Here is a 25,327-nt window from a genome sequence, read left to right as displayed (position 1 = left end):
ATCTTCTCTATCAGTCCTCGGTTCATCGATCGGTTATTAGGCTTGTTAGAATATATTATGATCAATTTAGCATATATGAATCTTTATTATAAGATATTATATCTTTATTATTTCGATTCTTTTAACATTTATAAGTACTCTTTTATATTGTATTATTGCATACAATTTGAATAGACACAAATTCTTTTTCTATTGTTCTCTTTTATCCTTTCTACCATAGTATCAGAGTTATGATATCCTCTTTGAAGATGAAATATTATTTTTCTTATGAATTACTATATTTTTTACACTTTTTTTATGTCATTTTTGGTCTTTTGTCATTTTTTAAATTTTTTTACCTCATCGATTAGTCCATTTTCTTTGGCTTGTGATTTTTCGAGTCTAATGAATCAAACATCATTGTCATTCACTATTTATCTATTCTCATGGAAAAATTAAATATTTTTTATCATCTTTTTACAATTTGACATTCTTTAACATTTTATCATCTCTTGAGAGTTTGCCACTCTTTCAATAGTTTTCGAGTAATTCGCTATTATTTTTGATGGTTTACTATTCTTGCGACATTTTCGTCCACACTTTCTGCAATTTTTTTTTTATAGCAGTTTCGACTGCATTTTCTTTCAGCAATTCATTTTTTTCTAATAGTTCTGTTCCATGAGTTTATATAATTTTTTTGTTTTATTGTTTGAAATAAGTTTCAAGTTCGAGTGACATTTTGAGCTTGAGACTTGAGTTTGGAGGGGACATGACCGTGAAAACCCCCTTTCTGTATAAAATTCAGTCCACTCCACTCCACTCCGTTTCCAAACATTTCCACATCTTTTTCACCATGTCGGCCTCTGCCATCAGTTTCGCCATCTCATTTAAGTTTAACACACTTCCTGCGCTTGGTCCTTTCCGCACCGGATCCCCTCCATTCCTCGCGTTGCTTTCGGTTCGTAAGGTGCTTGACATGGACCCTTGTTCGCATCTTCATTCACAGCATGCTCATTCGCTGTGCTCTGCCTCTTTCTCTCAAGCATTTTTTCAAACACATTGTCTGCACTTTGCTTTCCTTCATCTTCTTCCTCAGTTCATCTCGCTTCGTGCGCAACGCATTCCCTATGATGTTGTTTGTGCACTTGATTATCCTGGTGGTTGATTGACACCGTGTTGGGCTCCTGGTTCCTGGTTAGGTGGTAAGGGAACTGGGTACATGCTTTGTTTTCGTGCTTTTATATTGGAAATCAATGTATTTAGACGTAATTGAGAAGTTTATATAAAAACTAAAATAATTAAGAAGTTTAGAAATAATTGTTTAAGTTTGTAATAAGGATAGAAATATAAACTTGATTGGTCGAGTGGTATGCTCTAAAAAATGTGGGGTTCGAGTTTCGTGCATTTAGCAAGACATTGGCGAAACCCTTAAATAGAGCTTAGATCCAAGTTGGATTAGTTTTGGCCTGCCGGGTTAGGAGATACTATAAGAAATTAAAAGAAAAATGTAAACATGATCTTAAGGTATTTATTTCCAATGTACATAAATTGCAGGGAAGGAGATGTAATTGTCATCTAGAAAATCTACCGTAAACATGGAGGCTTATGCATCTAAAATTGTAGAGAGAGTCACAGATTTTATACTGGATGTGAGTATTCGACATCTTAGTTACATCATCTGTTACAAGGGGAACCTTGATGAACTAAATAGCAGCATTGTTGCTCTTGAGGGAGAAAGAGATAATGTGAAGCATGATGTTGATGATGCTGAAAATAATGTAAAAGGAATTGAATCTAATGTGAGAGCCTGGTTTGACAAGGTGGAGAAAAAGATAGAAGATTGCAAGGAGTTTCATGCTGATGATGCTCACAAAAAGACAGGGTGTTCTAGGGGTATTCTTCCTTTCTTGTGGTATAGACATAAACTGGGAAGGAAAGCTAGGAAAATGACGATGGATATCAAGTTGCTGAAGGATGAAAAGTTTACCAAAGTTTCTTATCGGCAGCATCCAAGGTCTGCAGATATTGCTTTGTCTAATGCTGGCTATGAGAAATTTGAATCTAGAAAAGATATAATGAAAAAGATAATGGTAAAACTTGAAGATTCTACTGTGAGGATGATTGGAGTGCATGGGCCAGGTGGCGTTGGCAAGACCACTTTAGTTAAAGAAATTGCTAAGGAGGCTAGAGATAGAAAGTTGTTTAGTGTGGTGGTTATAGTAAGCATAACAAAAAATCCAAATCGACAAAAAGTTCAAGAAGAAATTGCATACAATTTGGGATTGACTTTTGAAGGGGAAGGTGAGATTGGGAGAGCAGATCGTTTAAGGAGAAGATTGATGCAAGAGAAGGAGAACACCCTTGTGATACTTGATGATCTTTGGGATGGATTAGACTTGAATATGTTAGGGATACCATTTGATGATGATGATTTAGGCCACGTGACTATGAAAGATAGGTTGGACTTTGGCTGCCAAATGACCCAGGTGGAAAAACCATCTAGTCATTATGATGGTAACAAGTTGTTGGATTCAGGAAGTACATCAGGGACCTTACCCAATGAGGTGTGTTTGAGACAGGAGAGTGGCAAAAGTGAAAAGGGTTTCAGCTACAAAATGGTGAAAGATGAAAATTTTTCTGGTGTCTATAGAGGGTGCAAAATTTTGCTTACTTCAAGAATTAAAGAGGTACTTTCTGGTAAAATGAATGTTAAGGAAAATTCAATTTTCCCTGTGATGGAGTTGAAAGACGAGGAAGCTGTGAAATTATTTAAGGCAGCAGCTGAAATAGATGAAGATTCCAAGTTTGAACCAGAAATTGTTAAGAAGCATTGTGGAGGGTTACCTATGGCAATACTTACTGTTGGAAAGGCACTGAAGAATAAAAGTAAGTTAGTGTGGGAAGAGGTCCTAGAAAAACTCAACAAGCAGGAACTAATGGGAGTGCAAAAATCTATGGAGATTTCTGTGAAGATGAGTTACGACCATCTAGAGAGTGAAGAGCTCAAGTCCATTTTCTTACTTTGTGCGCAAATGGGTCACCAACCATTAATTGTGGACCTGGTGAAGTATTCCTTTGGTTTGGGTATACTTAAAGGTGTCCATACACTAAAAGATGCTCGTGAAAGAATACGTACGTCAATCCAGAAGCTGAAAGATTCAAGTCTGATGCTGGAAGAAAATTCTAGTGATCATTTCAATATGCATGATATGGTTCGGGATGCTGCTCTGTCTATAGCACAAAAGGAACATAATGTATTTACCTTGAGAAATGACAAGCTAGATGATTGGCCCAGCGAACTTGAGAGGTGCACTGTTATTTCTATATACAAAAGTGATATCGTTGATGAGCTCCCTGAAGTTATAAATTGTCCTCAGCTTAGGGTCTTCCATATTGACGGTGATGATCTTCATTTGGATATACATGACAAGTTTTTTGAAGGAATGAAGAAACTCAGGGTGTTAATATTGACTGGAATTCATCTATCAAGCCTACCATCTTCAATTGAATGCTTATCAAACCTCAGAATGCTTTGTTTGGAGAGATGTGTTCTAGGTGACTTGTCCATCATAAGATATCTGAAAAAGTTAAGAATTCTCAGCCTTTCAGGATCCAAAATTAAAGCTTGGCCGGGTGATTTAGCGGGCTTGAGTAAGCTACATTTGTTGGACATTAGCGACTGTACCATAGTCAATTCGATTTCACCTAAATTTATATCAAGCTTGACTTGTTTGGAAGAGTTGTATATGAGAAAGAGCTTGATTAATATGGAAGTGGAAGGAGAGACAAATCAAAGCCAAGTTTCAATTCTTTCTGAGCTGAAGCAGTTGCATCAATTGAAACTTGTAGATATGTGCCTCCCAAATGCTGAAGTTTTGCCAACGGATGTGTTCTTTGACAAGTTAGATGATTACAAGATTGTGATAGGAGATTTCAAGATGCTTTCAATCAGTGATTTCAAGATGCCAAACAAGTATGAAGCTTCAAGAACTTTGGCGCTCCAGTTAAGATCTGGCATAAACATTCACACCCTCAAAGGAATCAAAATGCTGTTTAAGAGAGTGGAGAATCTGCTATTGGGAGAGCTGAATGGAGTTCAAAATGTTTTCTATGAGCTGAGTTTGGATGGATTCCCAAACCTTAAACACTTGTCCATCATAAATAACTCTGGCATTGAATATATTGTGAACTCAATGGAAATGTCACACCCTCATATAGTTTTTCCCAATTTAGAATCTCTCAACCTCTTCAACTTGATGAACATAAAGGAGATATGTCGCAGTCCTGTTAGAGGTGCCTCGTTCTCCCAATTAAAGACCATCAAGGTCAAGATGTGCACTCAACTGAAGAATATATTCTCCTTTTACATTGTTAAATTTCTTACTAGTCTAAAAGCAATTGATATCTCTAAATGTGATTACTTGGAGGAGATTGTTCTTGATGAAAGAGAAATGTCTGATAAGGTTGAGTTTCATAAGTTATGCTCTTTGACACTGCAAGAGTTGCCGTCATTTATTGGTTTCTACACCAATAGCAAGATGATCTCCATGCCTCAGTTGATGGATAGGGAAGAAAGAAGAACTGATCACGTAGAAAGTGTCAACTTACAGGATGAGCAGTGTGTCAAGACTTCATTTTCTCTCTTTGGTGAAAAGGTATGATATTACTTAAAATAGGACCTTCCTTCAGCTTACATTAATTTATGATTGAAGTTTTTTTAAGCTGGTGCAAATATAGTAACTTTGCATGTATTCTTGCAGGTTGAAATCCCAAACTTGGAGAGCTTGAAGGTTTCATCAATTGACATCGATTATATATGGAGTGACCAAATTTCAAGTTTCCGCTTTGAGAACTTAATAAAATTAACTGTGGAAGTTTGTTGTAACTTGACCTATTTATGTTCACTGTCTGTTGCTAAAAGTTTGAACAAACTGAAAGGTCTGTTTGTAAGTGGGTGCCGGAAGATGGAAAAGTTATTCATCACTGAAGGAAACACTGATGACTATTCAGAGGTGAGTAGGATTGTACTGTATAACTTTGTAATTGACTTCTAATATCATGTACATATGTTTTATAATCCTCTGATCATTTTTCTTATCATTTATGCATTTACACAACACCCCGTGCGCGCAAGTTCATCGCTTTGGTATCTGATTTCATTACTGTTGGCTTTGTAATGAAACAGGTTCACATCTTTCCGAAGTTGGAAGAAATCCATCTCACCAATATGGGGATGTTAAAGGACATATGGCCAGTTAAAGTCCATGCCGGTTCCTTTCCGAAACTCATTTCTGTGCATATTGATGGGTGCAAAAAGCTTGAAAAGATTTTTCCTAGTCACATGGAAGGTTGCTATCAGACTTTAGACAGCTTGAAAGTTATCAATTGTGAGGCAGTGGAAGTTATTTTTGAATGTCCTTTAAAAAATGATGCATCTCTAGCTGACATGAAATTGCAACTTATTCTCTTACAAAGTCTCCCAAATCTGAACAAAGTTTGGAGCAGAGATCCAGAAGGTGTTGTTGACTTCAAAAGTTTGCGAAGTATAAAGGTTTCTGATTGTGAAAAATTGAGCAATGTCTTGCCTGCTTCTATAGCCAAAGGTCTTAAAAAACTTGAAGAATTATCGATAAAGTCATGTGGTGAAATGGAGGAAATTGTTGATGCAGGATCAGAAACAAACAATGAACAATTGGAGTTTCCAGAAGTAACCTCCATGGAATTATGTTATCTACATAACATTAGGCATTTCTATAATGGGAGACAAAGCATAGAATGCCCGAAACTGAAGCGGTTGGTTGTAAATAGTTGTGTGAAGCTGAGAGCATTCACAACTGATGAAGAAGGAATACCGGTTTTCTCAGCAGAAAAGGTACAAATGCTCGTAAACTACATCTTTCTTGTCTTATAAGAATCTTGTCAAGAATCAGTTAATGTAATCAATATTGTAATTGGTACACCAATTTTCTAGATGGCATTATAATACAAGGGGAATCATGTTTTAGTGATTGAAAATTTTATTTATACTATTGGTGAATCTGCCCTAAGGGAAATATGGAAAATTATATGTTAATAAATAATAATCGGGAATTTCAGTTATTTTACTCTTGAATATGATGAAAAGATTATTCATATATTATTAGTTATCATGTTACATGCATTCCATTTACTGGAACTGCAACTGAGATCCCCAATTTTATTACTCACTGATTTCCTAAAATCCAATATATGGATCAAAGAAACATTGCAAATGACTTGTAGTTCTGCAGTGTATATATTTAAATGTTAAATTTAAGATACTATTAGTGGACCAACATTTTACATAGTTAGCTAATAATCTATTCCCAAAATATTAATATTTGGTCTGCTGTAATAATGATCACAAACTTCAATTTGAGAAATTCTCAGTTCTTGGAACGTGGAAACGTTTTGACATATACAATTGATTTGAACACGTGATCAAATCACAAGGGAAGCCTTCTAAGCATTTATCTCTCGATATTCTAGAATTAATTTTGAATAAGTTGTATATATAATATATGTGAATGTTCATTCATCGCTAGGTAATCTCTAACTTGGAGTATATGGATATTGACTCAAAAGAAGCAAAGTGGTTGAAGCGCAACATACGGAAGTACCATATGCATTGCTTGAAACAGCTTTGCTTGCGGTCACTGCCAAATGTTGAGATTCTCTATTGGTTTCTTCATCGAATTCCTAATCTAGAAAGATTGGAATTGAGTTCCCCTCACTATGACATTCAAGAGTTAGTGCCAAGTGGAAATACAGCACTCCAGGAAAGGTTGGGAACGGTACTGCAGCTTAAGGAACTGATTGTCACCTCATCAAACATCAAAGATATTGGATTTGAAAGGGACCCAGTTCTTCAGAGAGTAGAGCGCTTGGTCCTATTTTACTGCAGAAAATTAATCAACTTGGTGAAACCCTCAGTGTCCTTAACTCACTTGACATACTTGGAAATACATTATTGTTCTGAATTGAAAAGCTTAATGTCATCTTCAACTGCAAAGAGCTTGGTTCAACTCACAACAATGAAGATAAGCGATTGTAAATTGAAGGAAATAGTCATCAATGAGGGAAATGCCAAAGACACACAGGTGGACATTGTATTTGGCAAGTTGATAACAATAGAATTTAGGTCACTGAAAAAACTCACAAGTTTTTGTAGCTGTAAGAACTGTGAGTTTTCATTCCCATCGTTGGAGAAACTGATTTTGAGAAATTGCCCAAAGATGACAACGTTCACAGAGAGTGACATAAAAGCACCAAAGCTACAAAATGTACTTTCCGTTGATGAAAGAGAGGAGGAGATATGGTATTGGGAAGGTGATTTGAATGCCACAATTAAAAAGGCCTTTGCTGAAAAGGTATGCATCATTCCTTAGATACTCATTTCCATGTTATATTAAAAATAAAATTTTTGGAAGTACTGCATGTTCTTCTTAAAGAATTATGTGGAAAAAACATATCTCTTTTATTATATAAAAATCACTGATTTTAAAATATTTTTATATAATTTACTAATAAAAATATATAATACTTAATTACTTGCCAGAATCAAATGTTTGTTAGTAAATTGTTAAAGGTATTACTAGAGAAAATTTTTAAAGGTATCCAAGTTATTTTTATATAATAAAAAGATACATTTTCAAAATATTTTCTTTTAATTTTCTAAGCATACTTTTTATTTTTAATAAAAAATATTATTGTATTGAAGTGAATATTAATAAAAGTGATATGTTTTAACGGTATTGTCAATATAATTTTTATTTAGAAAAACAATAATTCAATACTATATCCTATTTTTATCCTCAATGTTTCTATATTATTTCAATTTTATCCTTAATGTTTGGTTCTAATTTTACCCCTGACATTTCAATATATTTCAATTATCCCTAAGTTGGACAATGATGTGACAATCTTATGCCAGAATTATCACGTTAGTTACAGACAATTGAAACAATTAAATATTGTATTTTTGAAACTTTTCAAAAAATTCAAGGACAAAAAGTATATTTACCCATTACTTTTTATTTTTATTTGTCAAATCTTATATTATTAATATTATTGTTAATTAACAATGCAATAAACAAGTGCTTATTTATATTAAAATTTAATTATTCAAATGTAAGTTAGCTTACACTCATTCCTTGCCTGGATCTTGGTTTTTATATTTGATTGGGGTTGTCTGTGTTTTATTATATTTAAGAATTTCAAAATAATTCTTAAATGATTATTGTGGAGAGTTAAACATGGTCCCTTCGAGTTATATTCGATACAAATTCTTTAACTAAACTATAATTTCTTTTTGTGTTTATTGTATTCTGTATTGTATAAAAAATTAAAAGCAACCTTACAATGATGCTGGGATGCTAATATATACAACATTTTTGAAGGTGGAGTCTATGATGGCTATTCCATGTTGTCTATGCAGCTTTGACAATATTTAAAAGGTGTTGTTAAAATTAAAGTCACATTTTTATACTATTCAACAATACTTTTAAATTTTCTTTTTCAGATTGAAAAGTATTTTCAAATAGTGGAAAAAACAGCTAAATTTAAACAACACATTTTATTTTATTTAAAAAAAATGGTTCCAAATAGTAAAAAATGTTACCTTAATTTTTACATTTTTTTTAGTGTTGTCAAAGTTACATAACCATTATAACATACACCAGTTTTCAAACCTATATGAGAACAAGAATAATACTTAATATGTTTTGAATTATTTGGTTCTCTTTTTTATGTTCTAGTATGCATGAATGAGCTGTGTTTTGAAAAATATATACAACACTCTAAATTCCTAAACCTATTTTACTGTATGTACAAGTAAAATAGTTTTTGTTCCGAGGGTTACCTGAAACTGAGTTGCTTTTGGGCCTAGACGTGAGGTCCAGATTCCCTTTGAGGCAGCGTCCAACTTATATTGATGCTGAGGTGCTGCCGTCCTCGTGGGGAGGTGGAGGGTGATACCTGCAAGAGACTTTGATACTTAAGTTAGCAAGGGTTTAAGCAGATTTTTAATAGATTGTTAGTGTATTTATAGTAAAAAAGTTAACGACCTTTAGAGTAGTTTCACCTTTGACGGTGCATGACCGTTCCTTTTATCTTATCTTAAGAAGTTGTTGATATTTCCTTTCTAGATAGAGAGATGATAGGAAATATTTTAGGAGTTAGTTGCTTATTCAAATAAGTAGAGCTGATATCTCGTTGTCGTGCCCGACCTCTATGAGGTTAGGTAGAAGAGGCCACCTTTGTTGGATGGGCTTTTAACCTTTTTGGGTCTGGCTTTACGTTTTGGGCTAGGGAATGAACAGTTTTTATTTTGGAATTCTTAAGAAACCTGCTTGATTTACATATTCAGCAAGTTAGCCGTTTTTAATTATGATTAACAAACACTTTCAAGACAGCATTTAGGATGCATAAAAATAAAGTAAAAATAATATGATAATGTTTGTGAGACAATAATCCAAAGTTATCGTATTAAACTTAACATTTATAATTCCATGCATATAACATTCGTACTTGTATACTTATTACATCTAATAATACTTATTTTTTTTCAGCAGTAACTAATGAATACAAAATAAAGTAATTTCAGGCTGATTTTTATTTTGTCACAAACATTTCTGAAATAATATATACAACTGGTAGGAAACACAAAATGAATAGTGACTTAAACTCATTATTAAAGTGAATAATAATTTTCGTTTCTTGATTTTATCTTTATAGGTTTCTTTTGAATACACATCTCATCTTAAGCTTTCCCATTATCCTGAGTTAGAACAAGTATGGTGTGGTAAATACTTGGTGCAACGGAATAGCTTTCACTGTCTGAAAACTTTGTCGGTGGAGAATTGTGGTTTCCTTGTGCATGTACTTCCTTCTCATTTGCTTCCTTACTTCAAGAATTTAGAGGAGTTGGTAGTTGACAGTTGTGATCAAGTGCAAGTCATCTTTGAGATAAATGTTAAAGGGGTGACAGAAATGTTGGGAATGTTCCGTTTGAAAAAGTTGTCCATAAGGAATCTACCAAAACTGGAGCATGTGTGGGACAATGATCCTCACGGTATTATTGGCCTTAAAGTTCTGCAAGACGTGAGAATTTATCAATGTCACAGCCTCAAATACGTTTTTCCAGCATCCATGGCTAAAGATCTTACCATGCTCAAAGAGCTATCAGTTGAAAGCTGTGAGCAATTGGTTGAAATTTTTGGGGACAACGAAACAGCTCTAGAAAGGGATACTAAATCATTTGTGTTTCCTAGTCTTAAATCATTGATGCTAAACACATTGCCATTGCTCAAATGCTTCTATCCTGGATTGCACAAGCTAGATTTTCCTGTGCTAAAGGAAGTACAAGTACATCCAAGTAAGTGGGTGATACTGAATTGTCAAGAGGCTTATCCAGAGGAGCAAGTCTCTATCACTGTAGAAAAGGTACTTCTAACTCTTGGTGTGTGGTTACTAAAACAGTTCCAAATGCCCTGAATATTGATAGAAAATTATGTTTAGTTTCAATGAATTTTCAAAATGTGGCTAATTCTTCCTTTTCTCGTTTATTTAATGAAATTTACATGTTTCATTCATAAGATAAACGATAAACTGCTACTTTTGCAACTTTTTCACAACTAATGCAAATCTTGAATAGATTGATTTTGTTGGTTTTCTTTTTCCTTTTGTTTAACGGAAAGTATGCTTGTGTGTTGCCTTAATTAATAAGAGAATCGTTCATGCATGTATGAAAAAATAAGACATTTAAACATACAAAAATTATTAATCAAAATACACAAACTTTATCAAATAATAAGAAAACATACCAAAAATCTAGAGATTAATAAGAGGTTAGCTCAAGCTTGACCTAGAGAGAGACGAAAAAATAGAACACAGTTATGGTTCCAATTAAAGGGAGCTTTGGAGTAGAGGCTGAATTGTCTTTGTATAACTTCAAGGTCGCAGGGTGATGCCAGAATCAAGTTAGGCTGCCCATTTACACCCTTTAGGCTTGGACTTTCTTTGAACCTTGCATGGCATAGGATGCTTTGCACGGTGCTTCCCCCCTAAAACCCCCTTCTTTCCCCTCTTTCTCTTTTTTGTGGTTTAACCAATTGAAAAAGAATGCTTATTCAGTTCCTCAAACTCGAACCAATATTCGCTTTCACGGGTCTTCGCTCAAATTCAAAGAGTTAGGCTCAAATTATTTAACAAGTTTTTCTTTTCTCAATTATTATTATTATTATTATTATTGGAACTCAATTTGATGAATATATGAAAAGCACATTTATGTCTTTTTAAGGGGGGTGATTACTAAAATAAACACATACCCATCAAGTAAGATGAGTGCTTGATTGTTATAGTAAAATTTTATGCAATACTCAACATTAAATTACGAATTCATATAAGAGTAGCCTAGTGCACAAACATTTTGCATTAACACTGGGTTCGGGGAAGGACTGCACCCAAAAGGTGTAATATAAGTAACCTAACTTGATAAATTATTAGGTGATTCTATAAGAACTTCTAATTTTAAACAATTTATATATTATTTAGCAGTTATGATAGGGACACCATGGCATCATTTGTTCCATATAGCCTAACCCGCACATAAATGGAGAGGGCTTAATTTTATTGTATTTATATTTTAGTAGTCATGATTTACTTCTTTTATCCCGCATCTGTGTGCGTTTGAAAGGATAGTTGAATGTCAAATGATGTAAGTCAGATCTCAAACGTCTCATTATGCTACAGAATATAGAAAGTGCATTTGTTAAAAGAGTGTCTGAAAGTGGAAAATAACTTTGATCTTCTGTTTTAGTAGTTTGTAATGAAGTGTTTGGTTCGGGTTAACATCATAAGCAAGCTATTTTTGTGCGGAGGTCATTTAACTATCCTGGTTTCACATATAATCGACGATTAGTCCCAAGGAATGAGGAATTCAAATGGAATATAACTATTAAGAAATAAACTCTAGTTTCAATTATAACAAATTATCTGTCTGTCATGTGTGCAAACTAAAATTTCTTATTAATTTATTTAAGAAAATTAGACGATCCTGAATTTGCCCACTCATGTTTTTTTTTGCTTCCTAGGTTCATTTCCTGCTTCCAAGTTTAGAAAGATTGTCATTTAATATAGGAAATGGTACAGTGACTTTGGATCTGAGGTCTCTACAATTGGAATTTATGTTTCTTTCTTTCCAACACTTAAAAGAAGTGAGAGACAGTGTTCTATACCGATTCCTTCAAATGGTTCCGGATGTAGAAAAGCTTGAAGTGAAATACGGTTGCTTGGAAGAGATGTTCTCCAAAGAAAGGCTTAATACTGATTGTGCTGGAATCCTCTCACATCTTAAAGAATTAAGGCTTGTTTCTGAATATTCTCTCAAATCCATTGGCTTAGAGCACTCTTGGGTGCACTCTATTCCCGAAAATATGCAAACATTACAAGTCGAATGGTGTAGTGCTTTGAAGAACTTGGTGCCATGCACGGTATCCTTCTCAAATCTAACAAATCTGGTTATAATATATTGCCGCAATTTGCTATATTTGTTCACAACTTCAACAGCCAAAAGTTTGGGTCATCTTGAGCGGATGGAAATACAAAATTGCAGATCATTGCAAGAAATAGTGTCCATAGAGGTTGGCAAATCATCCATAGATGGAAATGTAATATTTAAGCAACTACGGTCTTTGATTCTTAAAGAGTTACCAAAACTCACATGCTTTTACCCGGGGAATCTTACTTTATCTTTTCAATCCTTGGAAGAAGTATCCATATTTAACTGCCCTTTGATGAAAATGTTCTGCCCACGTGTGGAAATAAACCAACATTCAAACCGGTCGCCAGGAGTTGGACTCATCAAAGATGCATATTGGGAAGGTGATTTTGGCAACACCATCTGCAAGATGTATGAGAGAAAGGTAATTATTATTAGTTACTAGCATCCAATAGGTAGCTACTTTCCAATTTTTAGTTCTTAATTAATATAGTTTAGGTTTAACTAATCTGGTAGTCTTTATATTTCACAAAATTTTTAATTACATTTTTACAGTTTAAAAAAAAATTTTTAGCAAGATAATTTTTAATTAGGTCCTTAATAGATTTTTCAGAAAAATCACAATATTTTTACAATATTCACTGCTAGATTATTCCAAAATTAATCCTACATCAAATAGAGAAAAAAATATTTCCTACTTTTTAACAAAAAACGATTAGTAAGGACCGAATTGAAAGTTTTTATCTAGTACAGGAATTGAATTACCAATTTTTAAATTATAAGGACCTAATTTAAAATTTAGTGAAATTTATAAAGACTAATAATTTAATTAAAATGATAATTTATTAAATTAAAATATTAAACTAACTAACCTTTATTATTATACAAGTCTGCTACTTTAATCAAATGGCAATGTAAACTTACCTGCAGTCTGGAAAACTTTTTAACATTTCATGGACAAAAAGTGAAAACATAATATAGAAATAAAAAATATGATTTTATTGTTTATTTTTTCCTTACAATATCAATATCCCAAAAAAGGAAGTACTAAAACGAGAACATAATTTATTTTCTCTAAAAGAACATGCCTTAGAGTAATATTTTTTTGTTATCATATTTAAAACCACCTTTTTATTACAAGAGTACGTCTATCGACTATCACCATTTCGTTTATTACAGGTGTTTAACGATAATAAATATTAATATTTGATTAGTCAAGATGGTAGTATTTTAATAATATGCGGAAACTAAAATTACCTAGTATTTTAGCAGTGGCTTTTTAATTTTGGTACCTTTCCAGTGCTGTTTTCTAGCAATGTTGAAACTTGGTGTGTTTTTTTTTATGTGTAGACCACAAATCTAAGGGTCAGCTTTGTGTTAAAATTTTGTTAAACATGCAAATTGAGGGTTAGATTTTTTTTTTTAATTTTAAATTTTTTAAACATACCAATCTGACCCTCAGATTTGTATATTAGTATTAATTTTTTTTTAAATATGCAAATCGGCCTCTGATTTGCCTTACGGTGAATAAAAATTATTTTAACACTCCGATTTGTGCACTATGAAATCTGATTCTCTGATTTCTATACAACTTTTATTATGCCTCAAATTTGAGAATCTGATTTGTTATTTAAAATTAAAAAAAAAATAAAATCCATATCAGAGAAAAATACACCAATTAACCATTTCACTGAATTACACAATCTTCTATTTCTAAAAAAATTAGCCCTATGCTAGTAACCATTACTTTTTAATTAAATTTAGTAATGCTAGGTATTAAATTTAATTAATTAAGAAGATTAAAGTTTTATAATATTATTATGTAGCACTCTATTATCTTTTATATTATAAAATTGATAAATTGCCATTTATGTAAAATAATTGACGTGTTACAATCACAAAGACCAATGTGGCATAAGTTCATTCTATAATAAATTTGCATAAACTTTTATATAATAAAAATCCATAGATAGATAGATCTATACATTTTCGCCTCATGCAACATGTGGGTCTAAATCTAGTCAAACTAATTTACAAGTCTTTTGATCATAACAAGTAGCATAATAAATGACTGATAAGTCAGTTAAGCCGTTAAGGTATGTATCCAAGAAAAAAAATTGGATATCATATCTACCTAGCAAAAAGGAAAACTAAAGAACAGTGTCCATCATTGAAGCAAAAATCAAAATTATCCATTTTAATTTTAATTTTAAGAAAACTATTGTGGTTAAACATTTCAGTTGTTACTGTAAGCATAAAGAAGTGATTTTAATTTCTTATTTTTCATGTGTAGATCGCAGAATCTGCATGTAATTCACAATATTTGAGCCTTAGCCCCTGTTATCAAGAGATATGGTACGGCTTGATGCCAGTCCCAGATGTATGCTTCAGTAATTTGGAGTCCTTGGTTGTGGACGGGTGTGAATTTTTGTCAGAAGTAATACCTTTCAATTTACTTCCCTTGTTAAGTAAGATACAGAGTTTGGAAGTTCGGAACTGTCATTCAGTGAAAACCATATTTGATGTGAAATGTGTATCGAAAGACAAAAGAATGATTGTAGGGTCACCACAGACACCAGTCCCCTTTTCCCTGAAGAAATTAATAGTAAAGAAGTTGCCAAATCTGGAGTGTGTTTGGAATGAAGATCCTGATGGGGTTCTGACAGTTCAACTACAGAAAGTACATGTTGAAAGATGTAAACGCCTTACAAGTTTATTTCCAGCATCCACAGCCAAAGATCTTGTGAAACTTGAAAATCTAGTGGTGAAGCACTGTGAGAAATTGGTGGAAATTGTTGCAGGCATTGAAGCAGCCCCAAAAGGAACAAATCTAGATTTTATATTCCCCTGTTTGACCTCATTGACATTGTTGGATTTGCCAAAGCTCAACTGTTTTTACTGTTCATTGCATTGTGTTCAGTTGAAGACATTCACAGGTCAAGATCCACAAGTTGAGGATCAAGTTTGTGCCAAAGAGGTACATAATTGCTTAACCACCTTTTCCTTGTTGCGGGTTGACTAATTTTTCACTGAAAAATGATATTTTGAATTCATAGTTATTGACATCTTTGGGCAACTTGAGATCATTGAATAAATAATGAAATTTCTCATGGGCAGATTCACCAATGTTTTACATATGATCTCCAAGTGTTTAAATAATGTCTATAAAAGTGGGGTTCAAAAATACTAAAGTACATAGTATTTTTCTTCCTTTTCTTATAATGGTATTGCAAATAATTTCACTAGTATTTTTTACTAACGCTATACGCATGGATTGAGAATTGTGATGAGAATTTCGCTATGCTTTTGTGTTGTATGACTATGATGATAAATTTTTTATCACAGATAACAATCTCTTATGCTAGTTGAGGTTAATTTCAGTTTATTTTATCTTATCTATAGTTGTAACTTCCAAGTTTGTCTTTATCTTGTTATTATTGTAAATAGGTTCTTTTATTTTGTTATCCAATAACTTATCCATATTATAGTGATATATAATGATTATTCCTATATAATAAACTCTCCAATATGTTTCATGATTGATTTCAGATTTTCAGCCAGCCGGTATATATATTAAAAAAATTCTCTATTGATGGAATTAAATAATTACATCTAATCTAATCTTATCATATATACCCTAATAGTTGTAGATAATGAATATAAATCTCTACAAAATATACAAGATATCTCAACAGCATTGACTACTAATGTTGCATACAAGATACAACAATAGCCACATAACCTTATTATAAAGTTTTAATAACAATGTCAACTACTTTAATTAAACTTTTAAGCGAGTCCTTAGCATAGTGAAAGTTCTTATAGTCAAGTGATTCTCACAATCTAAATCCTCATACACCCCATTCATAGTCGTTGTTTAAGGGATGTGTTTGTTATAAACTCATTCCTCTTTTCATCTTTTCTAATTTAATTATTTAATTTGAATTAGTGTTTCAAGTGTCTATTTACCATTAGTATTACTATTAGCATGAATCATTCTCCTTTATGGGCCACTTCAGATATCTTCAGTAATCTCATTTTAATATTACCTAGTTCATCCTTTTTCGATTTTTAATTAGGTGTATTTTTCATGTTTCTTATAATTGCTTTAGCTTGTTGAAATCCTCTAACCCTCTTTTGCTTCATCATTTATTTCTCTCCCAAGGCTACATCTCTCCTGGACAATCTGTCACTCGGTGAAAAAGAATTGAAGATGATTTGGCACGGACAATGCCAGGGAACTCACATCCGCAAAGTAAAAGTTCTTGATTTGCAGAGTTTTAATGATTTAGAAGAACTGCCATGTGGATTTCTACAAAAGGTGCCCAATATTGAGGAGCTAGTAGTGAGTAATAGTTCCTTTAAGGAGATTTTCTGCTCTGAAAGACCTGATTTCAATCATGCTGGAATCTTATCACAACTAAAAAGATTGAAGTTAGCTTCTCTTTCAGAACTAGTTACCATTGGGTTAGAGCACTCTTGGGTAGGAGAATCTCTTCTAAAAAATTTGGAAACCTTGGAAGCAAGAAGTTGTTCTCGTTTGAGAAACTTAGTACCATCTGCAGTATGTTTCTCCAGTCTGAAGCATTTGACTGCATCTTATTGTAGTAATATGATCCATTTGTTCACATGCTCAGCTGCCAAAAGTTTGGCTCAACTCGAGCAGATAAACATATCCTGTTGTGATTCCATCGAAGAGATTCTGTCTAGAGAGGAAGATGAGTTTCATCATGATGAGATAATATTTGCGAAGCTTCATAAGTTAAATCTTGAATATTTGCCAAGACTCAAAAGCTTTTATCAAGGGAGTGTCACCTTAAACTTCCCTTCATTGGAGAAATTATCAGTAATTCAGTGTCAGAGGATGGATACTTTCTGTGCTGGTACTTTATGCACTAACAAATTGTTAGAAGTGAAATTCCAGAGGTATGGAGATGCTACCCCATTGAAAGTTGATCTCAATCATGTCATACGCAAGTCTTTCGAAGCACGTGTATGTATCTATTTTCTATTTTTCTTTATTGTTATATCAAAGATTAAAAAGAAAAAAAAATTATCATACCATTTTTTCCCTTCATAACTCTCAAAGAAAATAATGATACAAAAGAATAATAATTAGCTACTTTTCCACTTCTTTCTCAATCATAACAAGGTGGTGTCCTACCATAGTCTCAATTATCATGTAATTCACATTAATTAATTTAGCACTTAAAATATGGAAGATGGTTCAAGGAAAATGGACAAACCAATAAAATATCAGAGTTCACAGAGAAGTGAGAAAGAAAACTAGAAACTCCATAATCTAGGAGTTGGTTGAATATGTCCCAACAATAGCAATGATAGTTGTGGAGTAACCACCTTAACTATGTACAGATTTCACGTTTGCATTTTATCATATCCAGGTTGCAGAATTTGTTAGGAGTGAAGAGTCTTTGAATCTTGTCGATGAGCCACAGGTACATGGAATTTGGCATGGCCCATTTCCTGTCCCATTCAGGTGCTTTGTCAGTTTGAAGTCTTTGATCGTGGAAAGATGTGAATTCTTATACAATGTAATTCCATCACATTTACTTGGTTTGCTATGTAAATTGGAAGAACTGGTAGTACGTGAATGCCATTCCGTTAAAGCAATTTTTGAGGTGAAGGATATAGCAAAAGACGCAAAGTTAAATACAGGACCAGGCATATCCCGATTCTTTTGCTTAAAGAAATTGACTTTTGATCAGCTGCCAAATCTTGAACATGTCTGGGATTCAGATTCTGAAGAAGTTATTGGCCTAGAAACCCTGCAAGAAGTATGTGTTCATGGATGTGGCAACCTTGAAAGGCTGTTTCCAGCATCAGCGGCCAAAAGTCTGGTGAAACTTGAGAAACTTGAAGTAAAAGAATGTGGTAGGCTGATGGAAATTGTTGCAAAGGATGATGTAGCAGCTGAAGCACCTGATGAAGAGTTTGTCTTGCCTTGTGTGACCTCCATAATACTGTGGTCATTGCCAGAACTCAAGTGTTTTTACCCAGGGCCGCATAAGTTGGAATGCCCCAAGCTAAAACAAATAAACTTGTTCCATTGTGAAAAGTTGAAGATATTCACATATGACTCTCAAAGCTTCCCAAAAGAACAACCAGATTTTCAAGATAGCACAAAAGCTCTTTTCTTGGTTGAAAAGGTACCATCTATATGCAATTTTCGGGGCATTCCTTTATAGTAATACTTTTAGTGTATACTATAAGTTGAAATGCATATATACATATGTTTCAATAAGTATCAATATAGAAAAAAAATAACAATGAACACCATCCACCATGTAAATTCCATTGCTTTTAATTTAGAGTAGCAGGACAAATAGATCCTTAAAGAATTTTGTAATGGACTTATAAGTCCGTAAGGAAAAATGTACCAAGTCTTTGAGAAAATTTTGTGATAGATTTATAGATCATTGACAGAATGAAATGAAAGACTAAGAAGGATGAATTGTGTCAAACATTGCAGTTTTTCAAGAACTTATAAATCTAGTCTTTCTATTTTTTAAGGACTTGGTATTTTTTCTCCAGGAACCTATAAGTTTATCACAAAATTTTCTCAGGACTTACGTGGTATTTTTTTTAAAAGAAAAACCTATAAGCCCATCGCAAAATTCTTCAAAGACCTACTTCTCCTATTACTGTTTAATTTATAATAATTTGCAGTATTTACATAGATGCCTGATGTTGCTTAAAATACAAGACATATTATTGATTAAAATAGTACAACTGTTTTTATTGATTTGTTAGCATGCTAATAATGGTAGTTTAAAAGATCATATTAAAAATATGTACATTTTGAAAGCATAACCCTTATTCTTTTCTTAATTTGTAATATCCTTATTAGATGATAGCATTTAACTTCTTATTTTTGTTAAGTGTAGCTGTAGATTGGCATTCATAAAGACATAAACTACCATTAGAAAGAACCATGATAATGTTTCATAGTTTATATATTTTGGCAGACAGTTCCAAAAAACTATTGTTATCATGATATATGTTATGTCTTAATTCTTCTTCATAGGTCATGCCCTCCTTGGAGTTTCTAGCACTCAGCAAGGAAGAGGCCATGATATTCTTGGATGGTCAGTTTCATGTAAACCTCCTGCACAAATTACCAGCTCTTCAACTGCAATGCTTTCATGATGATTCAGATACTTTTCCATATGGACTACTTCAGATGGCGCCCAACATAGAAAAACTTTCTGCGAGTTGTTGCTCCTTCAAAGATATATTCTGCTCTACAAGCCCTGACATGGATTGTGTTGAAAAAATCCTTTCACGTCTAAAATGTTTGCAATTGAATTCCTTGTCTGAGCTAAATTCCATTGGGTTAGAGCACAATTGGGTGGACCCCATTTCTAAAAATCTTGAAAAATTACAAATAGACCAATGCCATTGTTTAAGGAACTTAGTACCATGCGACATATCGTTCTCCAGCCTAACGGATTTGAATGTGTCACAATGTAATGGGCTTGTCTATTTGTTTACACCCTCAACTAGCAGAACTATGTGCCAACTAAAGAATATGTCCATAGAAAATTGTGAATCATTAGAAGAAATAGTGTTTGGAGTGGTAGAGGAGTCATCAAAGCATGCAGAGGAGGAGATAATATTTGAGAAGCTCAACACTTTGTCTCTTCAGTCTCTACCTAGGCTTGGAAGGTTTTACAATGGGAACATTGCTTTAAATTTCCCATCCTTGGAGCAAATATCAGTAATCAAATGTCGAAGGATGGAGAGTTTCTGTGCAGGTACTGTAAGCGTGAACAAGTGGTCAACAATTCAGTTGGAGGAAGATAAAGATGCTGTTCAACTGGAATTTGACCTCAACTTTACCATATTGAAGGCCTTTGACTTGGAGGTATGTTCTGTTAGTACTCTTTCATTGAAGGATTGAATAAATTAAACTTTCATCTCTTAAAGTTATTGATTTGTTCGTGGAAAACGATTTTTTTCCCTTTAAAAAGGACTGTTTTACATTTTTGTTTAGTTGAGTGCCGGGTCAGTTTGGATTGGCTTTTGAAAAAAATACTTATTAGTTATTTTTTTCATCTTTTTGAAAAGAATTTTTTTTAATAGACAAAAGCTATTTTACATTTGGATAGGCTTTTTAAAGAATTTTCAAGTATTAAAAACGTTTTTTGCTTCTACTTTTTTCGAAAGCAAGGTATTGTTAGTTTTAGAAAAGAGGCTTGCTACACATACAAGTCTTTTTGACTTACAAGTTTTACAAGTTGCTACACATTAGAGTCTTTTAATGCGTTATTTAGTTTCCAAAGCGCTACACTCACCGTGAATTATGAACGACTCCTCTTCCTCTTCCTCTTCCTCTTCCTCTTCCTCTTTCTCTTCCTCTTCCTCTTCTTCACTCACCGTGAATTATGAACAACTCATCTTCATCTTCCTTTTCCTCTTCCTCTTCCTCTTCTTCTTCTTCTTCTTCACTCACCGTGGATTATGAACAACTCACGAGTTTCTTGTCAAATTTGTTGGATCTCCTTCATGCGTTCTCTCTTTACTTCGTTTTTTTCGATTTTCATGATTTCTGAAATCAAATTTTGAAATCGTTTTGAAGATAATGAAACTTCAGAAATACACCCAAACGATTACAGAAATACACCCAAACGATTATAGAAAATACACCCAAACGATATTTTTTCGTTATTCTCTTTGCCTTTTCATTAGTTGTTTTACTTGCATTTATTATCGATTATAGAAAATACACCCAAACGATTATAGAAAATACACCCAAACGATTATAGAAAATACACCCAAACGATTATAGAAAATACACCCAAACGATTATAGAAAATACACCCAAACGATTATAGAAAATACACCCAAACGATTATAGAAAATACACCCAAACGATTATAGAAAATACACCCAAACGATATTTCTTCGTTATTCTCTTTACCTTTTCATTAGTTGTTTTACTCGTTTATTACTGGTATTCTTACTTCTTTTTTTTCGATTTTCATGGTTTCTGAAATCAAGCTTTGAAATCGTTTTGAAAATAATGAAACTTCAGAAATACACCCAAACGATTACAGAAATACACCCAAACGATTATAGAAAATACACCCAAAGGACACTTTATGCATAATTCAGAACTCTTTCTCTTTCTCCTCCTCATATTCTGCTGCTTATTCTTCTTCAAAAATGATTTCAGAGCTTGATATCAAAAAATAATGGAAATCAAGAATAACGAAAAAAGAAAACAAAGAGAAAAGCACGTAAATGAAGAAGGAGAAAAAGAAGGCAAAAAACGAAAGAAAAGAAGAAGAAGAAAAGGAAGAAGAGGAAGAAGAATGTGCAGCAAGAAGAAGAAGACGGTGCAGTGAAATTGTGCAGTAACGGTTGAAGAAGGAGAAAGAAAAAGTAAGAAACGAAAGAAAAGAAGAAGAAGAGGAAGAGGAAGAAGAACGTGCAGTAACGTTCAAGCGCGTTAATATAATAACTTGTAAAGACTTGTACAAAAAAATGCTTGTATATGGAGAATTTCTCTTTAGAAAAAAAGTAAATAATTTATTGTTTTAGATAGGTTTTATTTTATCTATCTTTGCCCTAAGGGCACATGTTAAATTTACAAATTAAGAAAATTTTTACTGAAAATATAAAAAATTTAAGTTTCCAATGCATTTGTTTTGCATTCATTAAAAGAAAACATTTAAAATTTTTCACTTTTAGGGCACATGTTAGCTAAATCTTTTTTAATAAAAGTACTTTTTTAAAAAGATGTATTCAAATAAGTTTATAATTGAATAAGAGTACTTTATTTTTTAAAAAAGAACTTTTTTTTCACTCAGACAAAGCTAATCCAAACCAACACATTTTCATCTTTCTCTATATTACATACTGACTAAGGGCACAGGATTCGGTGGTCCAGGAACCTTTGGACCACTTAGTGGTCCAAGTAGAAAACATGTTTTTAGAGTTTTTTTATTAATTGCTACGTAGTCCTTGAACTAATTTTAATTACAAATCAACTCCATATATTTTATTTAATTATAAAAATAGTTTTTTATTTTATAAATTATTATTTTATCAATTATCTATTATATTTATTAACAATCAAATACAAAAATAACAACCAATTATATCCTCCATTCATCCTAATAATTCCAATTGATTAAAAAATTAATTTTGATCTCGTTACGTTCGTCTATGGCTTCCAAATCGTGTTTCCTTGAAATTCAATCGATTGGTTTTTCAAAACAATCGATTGAATGATAACTCAATCGATTGGTTTACACTATATCACAAAACAATCGATTGAAAGTTGTAAGTTAGAATGGTAAAAAGCTTATTGTTTATACTTTCCAATCGAATGAATGCCTCAAAACAATCGATTGAATTCACGAAAACAACATGGATTTGCCAAATACAATCGATTGGAAAGTGATGACATTGAAGTTTTAGCCAAATTCAATCGATTGGTAATGTAATCCAATCGATTGGAAGGTGATGAAGTTGAATGTTTTGCCAATTTCAATCGATTGGTAATGGTACATAAAATTAATTTATAGATTGGTAATTTATAAAATTAATTTTGCCGATCAATAGTACTTTTTGCTTTTATTCAAGTAAGGCAGAGTAAAAAATACAAAAAGTATATGATATTGATAAGGTAGCAACGTATCAAGTAGTAAGTATGCTTAATTTATTTATTTGTGTTATGCACAAATTTAGTTTCGTTAAAATATTAGTAACCAGTGCTCTAATTTTTGTAAATATGTTTTGGGATAAGTGTTTGCAATTAGTTAAATGTTAGAATATATTGAGTAAATTCTTTTAATATATTTAGAGTTAATATAAAACTGAGGGTAAAAAACGTGTTTAAGCCAAGGAGAGAAGTTTATTACGCATATAAGCCAAACAAGAATCTGATACAAGAATTCACTAAAGCACACTTTAATGTAATTCGAAACAACTTTATTCGAATTACATTCCTTAATAATTCGAATCAATACAGCTCCAATTATTCCCAACCATTGCATACAAGTAATTCGAATCAACTTGGAACGAATTATAAAAGCATAGTTCGAATTGTATCAATTCGAATTAGTAGGAACATGTGAGTAGGAGGAAGTTCGAATCAAATTGATTCGAATTACTCACATTTCGAATCAAATGGTAATTCGAATTACACATTGTACAATAAGATACTAGAAAAAATACTATATAATATAAAAAAAATATACTAAAAGAAGTATAAAACAAAATTATAGTAAATTAATTTTAGTATAAAATTATTAAATATAAATTAATTTTAACTCCTATTAGTACATTGAATTAAAAATAACATATAAAAATGTACTTGTATTTATTAAATTTTAATAACATATAAAAATTTAATGACTTTTTAAATTTTTTTTTATAATAGGAGTACATTTTTATATACTTTAAATACTTTATATAAAAATGTACTTATATTTATCATACAAAAATAAAGTGTTGTGCCAATATAATAATATTATAATATTTTAAATCAATTTTTTTCTAGGATTTTAGATTAAAAGCAGCACATAAAAAAGCATTATTGGTATTTTAAAGCTAACTTAATTAAAAAAGATAGAATTGTATTTTTTAGAATTTTATGTACATAATTAGGCTAATTTTTTTTAATATTGATCAAAGATGTGTGTTACACTATGTTATTTGGTTTCAGCTAAGTTTTACTCTACTATAATTTTTTTTTTTACTTTTCATAAGACACAAATCTAAAAAATTTTATAAATTAATTTAAAAGAAAATATCATTGACGTTTTATAAATTTTATGTACCATTATCAATCGATTGAAATTGGCAAAACATTCAACTTCGTCACCTTCCAATCGATTGGATTACATTACCAATCGATTGAATTTGGCTAAAATTTCAATGTCATCACTTTCCAATTGATTGTATTTGGCAAATCCATGTTGTTTTTGTGAATTCAATCGATTGAGTAACAAAAACAATCGATTGTTTCGAGGCATTCATTCGATTGGAAAGTATAAACAATCAATTGGTATAAGCTTTTTACCATTCTACATTACAACTTTTAATCGATTGTTTTGTGATATAGTGTAAACCAATCGATTGAATTTCAAAGAAACACGATTTGGAAGCCATGGACGAACGTAACGAGATCAAAGTTAATTTTTTAATCAATTGGAATTATTAGGATGAATGGAGGATATAATTGGTTGTTATTTTTGTATTTGATTGTTAATAAATATAATAGATAATTGATAAAATAATAATTTATAAAATAAAAAACTATTTTTATAATTAAATAAAATATATGGGGTTGATTTGTAATTAAAATTAGTTCAAAAACTACGTAGCAATTGATAAAAAAACTTTAAAAACATGTTTTCTACTTGGACCACTAAGTGGTCCAAAAGTTCCTGAACCACCGAATCCTGTGCCGACTAACTCTGACTAAAGTTCAAATACCTGAACTCCCCATTCTACTTTTACATTGCTGCATTACAATCCTGCCTACTCAATTTGTTCATAAGTATGTCAAGTAGAGCAATCCCCCTCCCCTCTCTTTCTTTTCTTGTTTTCTTCATTCAAAATATATGGACTAGAATTTGGAGGAGTGCTTCAAGCATCTATGCTAGAAAAGCACTCAGAATTGTTCTCTTTTTTATTTTATTTTATTTCAATTTTGTCTGGTATTATTTTTTGCAAGATGAAAAAATGGTCTATCCGTGTTATTAACACATCTTAAGCTAGAGTGTTTCAATCCCTTTACAAGAAATGTATACTAGTTGGACAAGTCTAACAATCCAGCCAGTGCTGAAGTTACTTATG

At 32.2% G+C, this 25,327-nt stretch overlaps 1 protein-coding gene across 2 annotated transcripts in view; it reads left to right on the top strand.

Annotated features, from left to right (window-relative positions):
• The window catches only part of LOC107464411 (uncharacterized), a 38,201-nt gene that overhangs the window by 6,833 nt on the left and 6,041 nt on the right, over nt 1-25,327 (top strand). Inside the window, exons 1-11 of one of the 2 annotated variants that reach the window (XM_016083324.3) lie at nt 534-1,181; nt 1,534-4,634; nt 4,740-4,991; nt 5,165-5,851; nt 6,543-7,367; nt 9,733-10,440; nt 12,090-12,920; nt 14,790-15,473; nt 16,662-17,489; nt 17,899-18,663; nt 19,542-20,381. In XM_016083324.3, the coding sequence (XP_015938810.1) occupies nt 1,575-4,634; nt 4,740-4,991; nt 5,165-5,851; nt 6,543-7,367; nt 9,733-10,440; nt 12,090-12,920; nt 14,790-15,473; nt 16,662-17,489; nt 17,899-18,663; nt 19,542-20,381 (9,480 nt within the window). In that variant the 5' untranslated portion in view covers nt 534-1,181; nt 1,534-1,574. Of the gene's footprint in view, nt 1-533; nt 1,182-1,533; nt 4,635-4,739; nt 4,992-5,164; nt 5,852-6,542; nt 7,368-9,732; nt 10,441-12,089; nt 12,921-14,789; nt 15,474-16,661; nt 17,490-17,898; nt 18,664-19,541; nt 20,382-25,327 lie in introns of those variants that run through there. The other variant, XM_016083323.3, reaches the window with a different exon arrangement.

This window comes from Arachis duranensis, chromosome 9 (genome assembly GCF_000817695.3).
Source record: "Arachis duranensis cultivar V14167 chromosome 9, aradu.V14167.gnm2.J7QH, whole genome shotgun sequence".
Lineage (NCBI taxonomy): Eukaryota > Viridiplantae > Streptophyta > Magnoliopsida > Fabales > Fabaceae > Arachis > Arachis duranensis.
The sequence above is the reverse complement of the archived record's forward strand: the minus strand, read 5'-3'. Positions and strand labels throughout refer to the sequence as shown.